Source organism: Priapulus caudatus, unplaced genomic scaffold (assembly GCF_000485595.1).
Source record: "Priapulus caudatus unplaced genomic scaffold, Priapulus_caudatus-5.0.1 Scaffold105, whole genome shotgun sequence".
In the NCBI taxonomy this organism is placed as follows: domain Eukaryota; kingdom Metazoa; phylum Priapulida; class Priapulimorpha; order Priapulimorphida; family Priapulidae; genus Priapulus; species Priapulus caudatus.
In genome coordinates this window covers 189,312-202,504 of record NW_014577166.1, presented here as the reverse complement: position 1 = coordinate 202,504, position 13,193 = coordinate 189,312, and the positions used below count along the sequence as shown (strand labels likewise).

Below are 13,193 nucleotides of genomic sequence, written 5' to 3'. Positions count from 1 at the left end.
TTACACAATATACATGCACAGATTTATTTATTGTCATGATATAAAAGTGTGTTTCTTATTAAATCCATCAATGCTACAGGAAATATTTTTTATTTATATCCTGGAATGCTTTATAGAAATTTACAATCTTAAGCATATATTATCCAACTGCAACACTGATTCTAAAGTAGTAGGAATCACAATCCTATTGCTACAGTCATAGACACTCTAGTTCCATTGTTTTGATATTTGGTGAATCCCAAGTCTGGATGAAAAAAGAAATGTTCTGGCTGCTGTTCTGTTCTGTTGTTTTTCCATTCACGAGGTTCCATAGAATGAAATTGAGAATAATTCATGTATCTACCTACAAATAAATAAATTATCCACACTTATTGAATTATTCATTAAAATTCCATATTAAACTAACTGTTAAGTCTGCATTCCAACATTATCAATGCATGAAAAAAAAATTGAACCCTACTCAATAACAACTGAATTGTGCCTTGAGAAGGGACCATAAAAACAAGTAGCTGCCTACATGACCTGATATAATATCCCAACATAAAACCTGTGCCTAGACATCTTATTCCAATTGATAGTGCATTTCATACACGTATACTTAAAACAATGAACTCATGAAAATGATTTACTTTTGCACACTTTTGGGTATATCTATGAAGGCACTTTAGCAATATTGGCTTAGTCAATATAGATTAGTGTCGAGAATTGGTCCAAAAATCTAGATCGATCTTCACTTCTATTGAAACGATTGATTTTACCATGACAGGCTTAGAAATTAGGATCAGTTTAAATAACATTTGACAAAGTGACTAACTTACATCTAAATTGATGATGCCAGCTATCAATTGCCTCTGTGCACATATGACAATGTTTATTGTTACACGTGGAAGTGATAGGCTTACAAGTACTAAAGTTCATCCATACAGCGAACGGTGGGATTATTCTATGTGTAAACAGGAAGGTTCTACGACTATTCTAACAGACGTTGGCAGTAGTCGAATAAAATTAATTGTTAAAATATCATGATAAATTAATCAATTGGGAAAGATAAGGACCACACAACAGCGAAATCGATGACCACTCACATCACTAGTAAACATAGTACTTACTAATAGTTCATCCAATGAAATTCATCACGACAAGGTGCAATACTACGTGAGCGAAGGTGAAGTCTGCAAATGCTCTCTCTGGGCTGATTCCTTGAAATTCCTTTTTATTCTGTGGGTTGACTTGTACTCTCAAACATACTAAAAATACAGATATACAATGCACTCATTATTACATAATTCTTACACCCACAAAATGTACATCATCGAATATAATCAAGGTTAATTACGTAGATGGAAATAATGTGAAGCAGTCACGAGTGCTCGACTTCATCAAGTTCATGTAAGTGTAGGCATGTTCATTGTTGGCATGTGTGCTGTGCCACTGCAGGATTCACTGTAGCTCTTGTACTATAGCCCGCGTACAGTTGCCGCAGGGCTGTAGAACATTCTATTACAAATACTAGGGACCAACCCACTGACTGGCGCTGCTGCAGCGCCACCAAAAATGGGCGTTTGAAGTTCGTAAATAATGTTCGTTCACAAGAAATACTGCAAGCAGACCATTTCAACGATAGTTAGAGGTTAAATTTTAGTAGCTGATATAACTTAAGACATATTCACTTCGGATAAGAGGCATTAATTGCCTAACACAGACGTTTTATAGCTACACACTACCACATACTGCGAGTAATCGTGAATAAGTTGGTCCCTAGCATTCTTAATATAATATTCTATAGCCCTGCGGCAACTGTACGCAGGCTATAGTAACAAGATCCATCTTTATCTCAACTACGCTGAGAGGGTCTATGTCCCCCTGGGTACTGCCGGAACGTACCCTGGTACTATCTAATATGCCGGACCGTACCTCGCCTACTCCACTAACGAGTCTAGGGAGTCGCCTACGCCTACTCCCTACTCCCTAACGGTAACAAAAACCCTAACCATATCTGATAGTTATCAGGGTACGTTCCGGCAGTACCCTGGGGGATATAGACCCAGGCTTCTCCCTACGTTGCGCAAACAGGTGCGCCCGCCCCCGTTTGGGGGACCCCCCCCCCGTTTCAAAATCGTTGCGCCACGTTAAATTATTTCCGCTCTGATTTTTTTTTTTTTTTAATCGGAATGGCTACATGAGGAACAGGCTGAGTGAGTCAGCTTTGGAGGCGCTGCTGCTACTGGCAATGGAGGGCCACCTCGGCAAGAATTCCCATTCGACCACACTGGCAGCAAGAACAAGGTCCGCACCTGCAGCTACACGCACACACGCATGTAATCTGACTAATATATAAACGTCATATATATACGTTGTTATACGTATGTATAGTTGTTATAGTAGCTATAGCTTATTATAAGTAGTTTATAGTGTTATAAGTAGCTATAATTTGTTATAGTATTAATATATATTAATCAGGAAGTAGATAATAAGGGAAGGAGTGTGACATCAATAACAAGGGAAAATTCGTCATTAGCTAGCGCTGAAAATACCTATGATTTTAATACGCGTAAACTCATCCAACTTGAGCTGCAAAATCGTAACACAGTACATTCGCCTAGCATCGTGCGAGAATCGTTTCCTCGTTTTATCACAAGGCAATCCGGAGATAACAGATTATAAACGTACGCATACGATTATCCCATTCTTTGCCATCAATCCAAGCCCTATTCCCGCCTCTTATTCAAGACAAAAGGCAGCTACCTAACAGCGTTTTTGCTAACTCTGCGGCGGCGAGCATGTGGCTCGGCTGGGAGATTAGGCATCAACACTATCGGCGAGATAACCTTTGACCCGGTACACAGCTAACACAGGCATACGCGTACAGCAGCCACCATCGGGCACATACGCATGGCATGCCCGTCACGCACGCGAACGCGAACGGCCAATCAGTCAGGCAGGTGATCGGGCTGCAAATCTCGCGCCGAGCACATTGCCCGCCGAGTTAGCAATCTGTTTAGGTAGCTGCCTTTGTTTAATAGAAGGCGCAATGGCTTGGATTGATGGCCAAAGATGGATAGATCGGTGTCGTACGTTTTAGTCTGGGGGTATCGTCCGGATTGCTTGTGTAAACGAGGAAACGATTCGCAGCGATTGCAGGCGAATGTAGCTGGTAGCGATATTGAGCTCAAAGTTGTGGATGATTACGCGATAAATCGTAGGTATTTTAAGGCTAAGTAATGAACGTAATTTCCCTTGTTTTATTGATGCACACTCCTTCCCTAATTATCTACTCTCTGATATATATATAAACTATATATAGATGTGTTATACTCTAGTCAATTAGGATGCTGTGTGTTGTAGTGCAGGTGCGGACTTGTTCTTGCTGCAGTGATTCGACCAACAAGGCCCCGGACCCCCCTAGGTTCCCTCCCTCCGCCTCCCCCTCCCCCTTGTTTCCAATATTTCAATCCTGGGGAGTAATCCCTAGACCTATGAGTATGAGCACAATATACGGTACTTATACGTTATGGTAGCTTATACTTATAGTATACGTTATAACTATATAAGTTATATAGTTATATACTTATATTTATAACTTATACCGGTACTTTTTTATATTAAATATTTGCTACAGACATTGTAATTAAAGTAGCTTAAATTGAACAACAATGTACAGTGGAGAATGAAGAACTATCGTATTCACTTATTCGTCATGTTTCACTTAGTTATATGTGCGCGTTACGTACCTGCTAATACGAATGAAGCAACACATGAAATGAATCCTGATAGGAAAGAATTGAAGGGAAACGTGCCAACCCAGCAACAATACACGAACTGAATAATGCCGGTGAGCATTACGTACATCAGATATGCATCTATCAGTTTTAATCTCTTCGACGTAGTCTCTGCATACTCATTGCAGAACTTTGATACAATGGTTAAAACGTTCCCAGACATTTTACAATTTATAACACAAGAGAAACGTTGGAATCAAAAGACGACGTGGCGACCGGAAATGCTGATGCACAGGATAAATGCGTTATTACATTACTACTACGCGTTTGTAGATGGCACTACCATCGTGGGACCTGGTTTTTGACAAAAGTTAATGAATCAAGTTTTTACACGTTCATTAGGATTAGAACCATGGCATGTCGCATAGAACACCCAGAGAACATGCAGGTTTAAAAGTGATGATTAAGATTAATAACATTGCATTTATATAGTTGAATCACACGTAAAACTAAAGGTAGTTAGTGCTATTTAATGCACGCCGCACTTTTGTATTTCGGGAAGGTAAATATTTACTAGCTCTTGTATTTTGTAAGTTGTAAGTTCAAAGTTGTACTCAAGTTCAAGTAATCTTTATTTAAATTCGGTATGTTTACAACATGAGAAACATAAGCTCTGGTGAGCTTTTATTTTTAAGACCGACCAACTAACATAAGTAGACCAATAATTAAAACAGTACATAACAATTTTAAAACATGCATACTATATAGTATATAGTATATACAGGCATACCCTACCCATTTAAATTATCATGGCATTAATTAAGTACATAAAAAAATTATAAGTACATAGACATAGTACATGGATATTTAAAATTCATAGCAAACAGTTACAGATGTTACAAAATTTACTACTACTTTGTCTACTACTTGCTACATCCGTAGTAGTGACACTAGCAGGTGCGTAGACTAGTGCACCCGTAAAGTGATACGCTGACAAACGAAATTTGTTTTTAGCGTTCATCTCAAAGGCTGAGAAAGACCAACACTAGCTAACACTGGCAGCCATAATTTAGTCAGTCTGCAGGATGGCATATGAACTGCATAATTCTCTTGCGGACGTAGTGGTTGTAGTTGGTATAGACAGTGATACAGGCCTGAAACCTCTCACTGCACAGCCTGAGGTAAATATTACGTTACAAGTATAATTGCATTTTTAGAAAATGTTTCTAATAATAAAGCTACCAAATAATGGCAATGTTAACTTTCGTTTTCACAAACGAAATTGCTTGAATGGAAGTTTACGCTAAGTAAATAATAAATTTTACTACAGGATACAGAAGATATATTCCATTGCGAATATGCTTCTCAACTGCTGGCAGTTATCTCGGACGTCTGCGCACAGTATCCATCATGCAGTGAGCCACGTGATTATAATTATCCGCCAGCTGAACTCAGGGTAATTTCTATATATGTGTAAATTAAGTTTACCTTCTGAAAGTTATACCACTACTAGTCACGTATATGCTGAGTTTCAATATGTATTTATATTACTAGGAGTGAATATATACTATGCTTGAATTGCATTGGATCATAAAAATTTTGAGGGCACATTTTATTAGTCAAATCCATACGAATAATAAAAAGGTTTTTCTGGTAATAGGTAAAGAAGTACAAGAGAAGCACTCTAACTCGTAGGGCGACCATCAAGGTTGTAGCAACTGATGACATGGAGCCAGTATCTGTGGACGATTACAATATTCCTGCTCTGTGTCTGCCAGGTTATACCATGCTTATCTGGCTTCAGTAGGAAGATAGCGCCGTGTGTTACAGTGTTAGAAAGATGATGTAGTAGTTGGCTGTTTACTAGTAGCCATAGGTAAATTGAACGAAAATATGGCCATGGAGGTTTGTATCCCTATATTCATATGTCTAAAATGGAGTAGTTATCAGAGCTGCTGTCCTGATGGTGTGCAAGCTTCTGATGACATCGAATTGTAACCCATTCTTATAGCCAATTTTCCACCCTACATAGATGATTTTATCTTGTCTACCTCACAGAGTACTTCAATTATGTTTTACATGTAAATAAAGTACATGATTGTGTGACTAATTACATTTAAGCATTTCCAGGTGATATAATTACAAATATTGCAAAATGGTTGTTGTTCTAAAACTTTCCTAAAATGGTTTGTAAAATGTTAAAGCTTTATGTTATTGTAAGTGTAATTGTTTAATGATATTTTACAGATGGTGCATTTATAAAACAACATCCTCACGAAGCAAGGGTACATTCGTTTGTGCTGACACACATTACAGGCGATAGAAAATATGCTACCTGTATCACATACTACCGACCTTTTATTGCGGAAAAGGTATTTCTTTTTAGCTCAGGTCTGAGGGCTGTCGATCTGATGCATGCTTGTAGAATTGCATGTAATGTCGTCGTTCGTCGGTCCTGTGCTGTCAACAGTTACGGCACATATATATATATACGTGCGACGCTACGATCTTGATTTTCGGGAAGTCGGGGGGGGATCGCGGAAAAGACTCTGGATATGATCGAATTTGGTAGGCGTCAAAGGTCAAGTATGTGGTCCGCAATGGAGGGGGAATATTTTCCCTTAAAAGGAATAATGGTCATTGATTATGCAATGTGATCCATGCTCTGAGTAACTGGAGCACCTTGTGGTAGTTATAAGTTACTTACTTTTAGCAAGCGCGTATTGGTTTGTCAATTATCATGCTGGTTTTACTAGAATTGTCTAATGAAATCCGCATGTCATGAAGAAATTCAGTTGACTGAGTTGTTTACGAGTTTTCATGCAGTTTCAAGACGCTGGCGTGCTGATACGATGTTATAGTGCAGCGGGACATTTTTCGGGTTGCATGCTAGCGGCGCGTACGCAATGCTATATTCAGATCGATTCGGGTAAACACGGGGCAAGTCGTTGATAAAGATATTTTTTTGTCAGCGGCTGTCATGTGCGTCCGTTATTAGTGACGTGTGTTTTACTCTATTATCCTGTTTAGTCCGTGTGGCCGTGGTTACAACGCTACATCTCATTTTCATCTGGGCCGTCCTATCAACATACGGCCCAGCACACATGGTTTACGTCATCTGGCGGATTATCGCTCTGACTCTGGATGATTTACTGGCACGTAGGTGATATCAACAACACTGATTTCATAGTCTTGCTGTTGTAATGATAAACCAGCAGTGATATTGGACAAACTAATACGCGTTAGGGTATAGGTTACGTTACTTATTAACCGACGCAAGGGTGCAGCTTATCTAGCATTCGGTCAATACCATTGGCATAAGTCAAGTGGACCTGATATATTCGCTCTTTAGGTATCGGGAGGAATACTAGAACTTTGCGGCACAAATTAAGGTCACTACGGCTTCTTATTATTTTTTATGATCTGTGTGATGGGGGGGAAACCATCACCAGCCGCGAAATTGGAGGTACATTTGTCAAAGGGCATGTCGGGGAAATGGGTCCAGATATCAGAAAGTTTTCTGAGGACGATGGATGTAAGCCGACGAGTCCTGCAAACTTTTTTGCTATTCAGCGCTGAGCCTACAACTTTTTATCACTTTATGAAGGATCGTGAATCTACTTTTCCGCTGAGGTGTGAAAGGTATGTGTCTGATAAGGCTTTTGACCCTCAAAGAGGCCGTCTAAACATGGGATTTTTTTTTATTTTTTTTTTTTTTTTTTTTTTTTTTTTTTTATTGTTTTTGTGACTGTTTGAACAAGAGCTGAATGCTTTTGCCTATTAGAGCCCCCCGCCACCCACGCTACGCTGCGCGTGATGCATATCCATGATAACGTTAATATAGCGAGGTTCATTAAAGCTGTACACTTGTCTATATTTTTTACTTGTTACTACGGTTATTAGCAAGCCTATCAATCGCGTGGCGGGAGGGCGCACTTGATTCGGTTGCCAGTGAGTTTATCAGAAGAATACCCGGTTACAGTACACGTCAGTTGAGCGCTGTCGCTCTGCGGCACTTGTTATTTAGAAATATTAAAAGTAATATACAAGGAACTTGAACTCTTGAAAAAAAAACACAAGGTAAAAACATGCTATTGGTCAATTGCAGGTTGGAACAAAAAACTCTCACTACAGACTCGAACCAGAATTGTTTTCCTCAGAACTGACGGATGATATTGAAAGCCAAATAAGGTGTTTTGTCCCTACCTGTTGTGTGGTGGTGTCACGGTACCCTAACTTTGAGATTATGAAGGATTGTTTGTCATGGTAAGCATTCATTTTATTCTGAAGGTATATAAACACAAAAGGCTGAAAATTGTAATAATATAACAGTGATTTAAACATATCTACAGAACAGGTATTAATTGCATTGTTGAATATTAAAATGTAGAAAGTCACTGAGAATAGTATGTGTTTGTTGTTGTACAATATTTCTGTAATTGCGGGGCTTGAAACTAACGCTCGCCCGCTCGCCCGAGGCTAGTAGAAATCAGTAAGGGCTAGCAGAATGTCTGGGCTGACCAGCCCTGTTGGCGAGTGGGAATGCCTACCAGATAACATATTACTAGTACTTTTTCAGCAACTACTAACCCGACCAAACTAGTAATAAGTAGTATAAAACTTGCATGTGCAAACATAATAAAATTGCAAAACCTAAACATAACAGTCACGATGCTGAACGCTGCCATATTGGATACTGTAGACTTTACTACCGGATTAAACCACATTAATTCCCTCACAGTGTATGTACGCAATACGTTTCAGTGCTACTTTCTGTTTATGTTCGTGGAACGGTTAGTTTACGGTTCAGTTGATCTCAGGGTTAAACACTACAATCCCTCCCCTTTTCAAACGAAAAGATGATTTCAATTTGATGTTTGCTAAATAAGCAAATTAGAAACTCAAATGTACTTATACTCAGTTGGAATCACCCTGGCTAATATACAATCCAGTCTCTGTGTCTATAATTGACGTGGAATAGTAGTCATGGTTTTGTCAGGTACTGTTATAAAAATAACACGCATATATATACCTTTAAACCTACATTCCTGTAACTGGTATTGTAAGCTTTTTATAATATGAAGTTCATCCTAACACTAGCATAACACGCTTGCTTCTATGTGGCTTATATTCAGTCAACTAGTATAATTGCAATACAACTCTACAAATCTTAAACTATCACAAACAGGATAACTCAACTTATAACTCTATACTGTACTTGTACTAACTACTAACAACCTCTGTACTTGTAATAGAGATAGTCACAAACGGTTCAACTTAACCATGAACTTTCACATTTCAGTAAACTGACTAATAGTTCTAATCGTTAATTACTATAAAGAATATAATTATTCTGCTCTTATAACATAGTACTGATGTATATACTGAATCTATACTAAATCTAGATTTTCACAAAGTCAATGAATTTCGCAGAATGCATCTCAGAGCGTCTAAAATCAAAACCCAGACCCCCCCCCCCGAAAATGGCAAAACTGTGTATTCAGAAAACCAAGGGCTGGTAGATATTTTTAAGGGTTAGTAGATTTTACAGGTGACTAGCCCTGCTGGCTAGTGAACATTTTAGGTTAGTTTCAAGCCCTGAATTGTATGTAATGTTTTATTCATGAAACATCAAAATGATCACAGAATATATCTCAGAGTGTAATACTGTATTTTATTATGTAACCCCTTTTTAATTTAGATTGTTATGCTTGCAGTTTAGTTGCTAGATTGAAGGAATTTCCTTCAAAGTTCAAATCCAGAATTCAAGAGTTTGCGTTGACTGTGACACGTGTGCCAGTGCCACCACATGGCCTGCTGCATGTAGTAAGTATGCACATGTTGATCTCTGACTGAACTCGTGTAAATATGCGACGAGTTTTTATGAGGAAAAAATAGTCTGTGCCTAAATTAGAACATTGGGTTGCGTTCGCGTTTTGTTGGGTTCCTTGTTCCTGTCCACCATAAAGAAGACCGGATGTTTGCAGGCTGCACCCCTGTGTCATTTAGCTGGTTGGTTGTAGCCCTGCTGATGACTGACTTCATAGCTATAGGAATGAGTGTTACCCAATACAGCTGGGCAGGGGAGGGGGGCTTAAAGTAATAGTCATTAGTATGTATAGATAGATCATACGTGTGTTAAGTAGGTCAGGACTACAAAAATACATTGGTCATACCCTAGTGCATACACTGTGCTTAAATACTGAATACTGTGCACATGGCAAGTGTGTCTATCTATAGTGAGAAAAAAACATCTGCTAAACATTACCATCTGCTGTAGAATGTTCAATCTAGATATTTACGTTCAGCATTTCTAACTATTACTAAAGAAATTACTAAACCAAACGTTACCAAAGCATTACTAAACAGTATAAGAGCTATTATATTGTGACAGCTTCATTTTCTAACATATAAACCATTTTAACTTGTAACACGTGAAAGCATTTGTCTATTAATACCTCGTTCAACAGTTTCTATTCTGTCTGCGGATTTCAATTGCTGCTGGTGACAGTATTGCCTAGTTGACAATTTTCTGTCATTAACAGCTTGTTATATCGCTTGGTTTTGCTGATAGTCATTCCAGATGGGAGATCTACATCTCATAGTAAGACCACCGGCCAGCTGTGGCCGGCTGCCTGTGGATATTCCACTCAACCACATATTCCACTACTTCTCGCTTGACAACGTACTTCGAATAATTACCTGCCTGCTCATGCAGCGGAACATGGTGTTCGTTTCTTCGAACATCGCTCTCCTTGTGCCCGTCATAGAGGTAAGTGTTTGCTCAAGCGCTCATAGGACATGTAACATGTTGCATTATAATATGTTGCTTTGGTGTCGTACTATCAGGAGTGTATAATATAGAGTAGCATATCTCTATATTTTACACTCCTGATACAATGTACTATGAAAAGGCTCTCTTGTTCAGTTTTCCTGTAAATAAAGAGTCCAAAAAAAGTCTAATAAAAATTACCTATGAATAAAAAGTCCAGTTTGTGCGGATGACCGAATCGTAATGAGAAGTGTTGATGAGAGATGTAGAAGCGGATGACATGCGTAGGACCATCAGCTGAGTTAGTTATGTTTTATGTTAGTGCTGTTAATTTGAATTACATGCAATAAAGATTTAATAATAAATAATAATGTTTTGATTACAGGGGTTTCAAGCACTCATCCATCCGTTCGTGTGGCGGTTTGTGTACGTGCCCTTAGTGCCCAAAGCGTTCCTCGATTTGTTGGAAGCACCAGGGACGAACCTGTATGGCTGTCACAAATCTAGCCTCAGCAAGATATCAAAGGTGCGTGTGGTGCGGCTCATTTCACCACACTGCAAAAATTATTTTTCCATAAGTACGACACTTCATAGCTCATGCTTTCCGTAACAGCACACGAAGTCTCTAAGCACGTAGTAATCTATAAAACTGCAAAGCCATATGCATGTTATATGCCTGCATAGCCCATAGCCGCTACATGCAGGGTGGCACGTGCGTGCAGTGAACTCTCGCTTGTCGAAGATACGCGCACACACATGAGCTTTGCCACAAAGTTGGTGCGCACGCGAGTGAGTGTAAAAGATTTTCAACTTTGTCGTCAGCTAGGGGACAAATACAGCGCGCGTCTCCGCATGTCAATGCATTTCACTGATCACTGCAGGTAAACCGCGGTAAACATCTGTGGCATTTTGGTTTAGTCACGGTCGAGCATATTTTTCTTCATTCCATGATCTCACGCTCGAAGCACCAACCTCAAAACCTGCGACTATTCGTCCAATTTTTAGCTCATCTGACATAGTCGGATGCAGCTTGTAGAATTGCATAAGCGTGCGTCAGTGCGTCCGTCCGGCCGTGCGTCCGTCAACAGTTGGGCACAAATCTAAACGGCTTGACGTACGGTTACGATATTCGGGACGTGGGGGGGTAATCCTAAAACGAGTTGGGATGTCGAAGCTGGGGGTCAAAGGTCAAAGGTCAAGAGGTGTAAAAGAAGGGGGAACATTCCACCTCCTTAACTTAAGGCTTATAGGAGCGAAAAACGCAGAATTGCACGGCACACATCTAACGGGCTCGACCATAGGCATCGTGCTACGTGGATGATATAGCAATCATCGGTAGGAAAGCCATCACTGGTGCCGAAATTGAGGTCACCAGGTCAAAGGTCAATGGGCACGGCGCAGATTGTTAGACATTTTATTAGGACATGGTCTTGACAGGACGCATTGAAATACTTTTTGTTTCAGCGGTGACTACATTTTATGCTTTATTGAAAGGACTATAAAAGGCTACTGGCCGTGACATACGAAGAGTAATGTCGGATAACTTTGACCCTTCAAGAGGGGCTTAAATAATGGATTTGTTGACTGTTAAACAATGGAACTGAACTGTATTATGCCTCATGTGGATGTGAGGCTACAGTTGCCACAGTTCATTGCAAAGGCAAATGGTGTGTTTGAACAAGTTTACGCTCCTTAATCATATTAATATTTAAAGCATCTGTATTTAGCACCCTGAGTAGCACCCTTGTATTAGCAACACTGAAATGAACCCTGAATGCTCGCAGTGGTTAGGCCATTAGCGCACTTGCATAAGGGTGAATACGGCATATTCTATCATAATATCTGGCCCCTGGCTAACCTGCAATGCAGATAACTGTGTAACTCACAGCTGCATGCGAAATCTCGCCTGCGCTGAATAATCTTGGCATTTCTCAGGGCAACTCGAATGCAGTGAGGTTACCGCACGATAGTTGATGCACATCTTTGAATATTTGATGACACTTGCGATGCGGCCATTCTCGCAGGCAATTGCATTTTCTATTAGAGCCTCCCCACTCTCTCCCACACACCACTTACGCTCATATGCCGCTCGACGGACTTGCGGCCCACGGTTCTTGCGCCGCAGGCACAGTCCCGGCGAACCGCGCACCCTAACGCGAATACGCCGCCCCTTTTTGTCACTTAGAAGATATCTGAGACAGGGTTCTTGAACGCACTACGCGAAACTGGGCCGCAACTCCAAACGATTTCGCCGTATGGACGGCAGGAGGCATTCTCAAAACGGCCCCTACACTTTTTTATTGAACAGGCGTAGGCGCGCCTTATCGGCTAAGAACGTAGTGACTCTCTACAAGAAACCTCAAAGAAATGCCTGTCAAATCAGCGATGACTGCCCTCGCTGTTTGGCGTACCGATGAGCACGTTACTGCCCGAGTATAGAGGTTTGTTCATAACACAGAGCTTTTTTACGAAGTGGTCGATACAGCGCGCTTCCACGTGGGGAGGCAGCCCGGGGGTCTTTTAACATTGCCTAATTCTGGGCGAAAAACTGCGACTGCGCGTTTTACGGCGACCTGGCCTGACGTTTTTAACGTCTGCCATGTTTTTTCAGCAAACCCCTGGACCCCGCGCTGCCAGCTGCAACGGAACGTCGTGCGACCACCTACGCTCTCGTGGCCGGCGCGAAATTTTCCCATGAGGGG

The 13,193-nt window shown here is 40.4% G+C and overlaps 1 protein-coding gene and 1 long non-coding RNA gene across 2 annotated transcripts in view; one reads left to right on the top strand and one right to left on the bottom strand.

Moving 5' to 3' along the window:
- On the bottom strand, nt 1-3,989 carry LOC106805212. Its single transcript, XR_001393407.1, has 3 exons — nt 3,732-3,989; nt 1,110-1,247; nt 1-343 (listed from the first exon to the last, which is right to left on the bottom strand). It is a non-coding gene; the product is annotated as an uncharacterized LOC106805212 (long non-coding RNA).
- Nucleotides 3,990-4,089: 100 nt separating this feature from the next.
- LOC106805195 (DENN domain-containing protein 3-like) overlaps nt 4,090-13,193 on the top strand; it is a 26,392-nt gene continuing 17,288 nt past the window's right edge. The window contains exons 1-9 of the mRNA XM_014806694.1: nt 4,090-4,281; nt 4,734-4,900; nt 5,050-5,175; nt 5,380-5,497; nt 5,967-6,091; nt 7,828-7,985; nt 9,437-9,545; nt 10,294-10,491; nt 10,877-11,097. Of these exons, the coding sequence (XP_014662180.1) occupies nt 4,805-4,900; nt 5,050-5,175; nt 5,380-5,497; nt 5,967-6,091; nt 7,828-7,985; nt 9,437-9,545; nt 10,294-10,491; nt 10,877-11,097 (1,151 nt within the window). The 5' untranslated portion in view covers nt 4,090-4,281; nt 4,734-4,804. The remainder of the gene's footprint in view (nt 4,282-4,733; nt 4,901-5,049; nt 5,176-5,379; nt 5,498-5,966; nt 6,092-7,827; nt 7,986-9,436; nt 9,546-10,293; nt 10,492-10,876; nt 11,098-13,193) is intronic.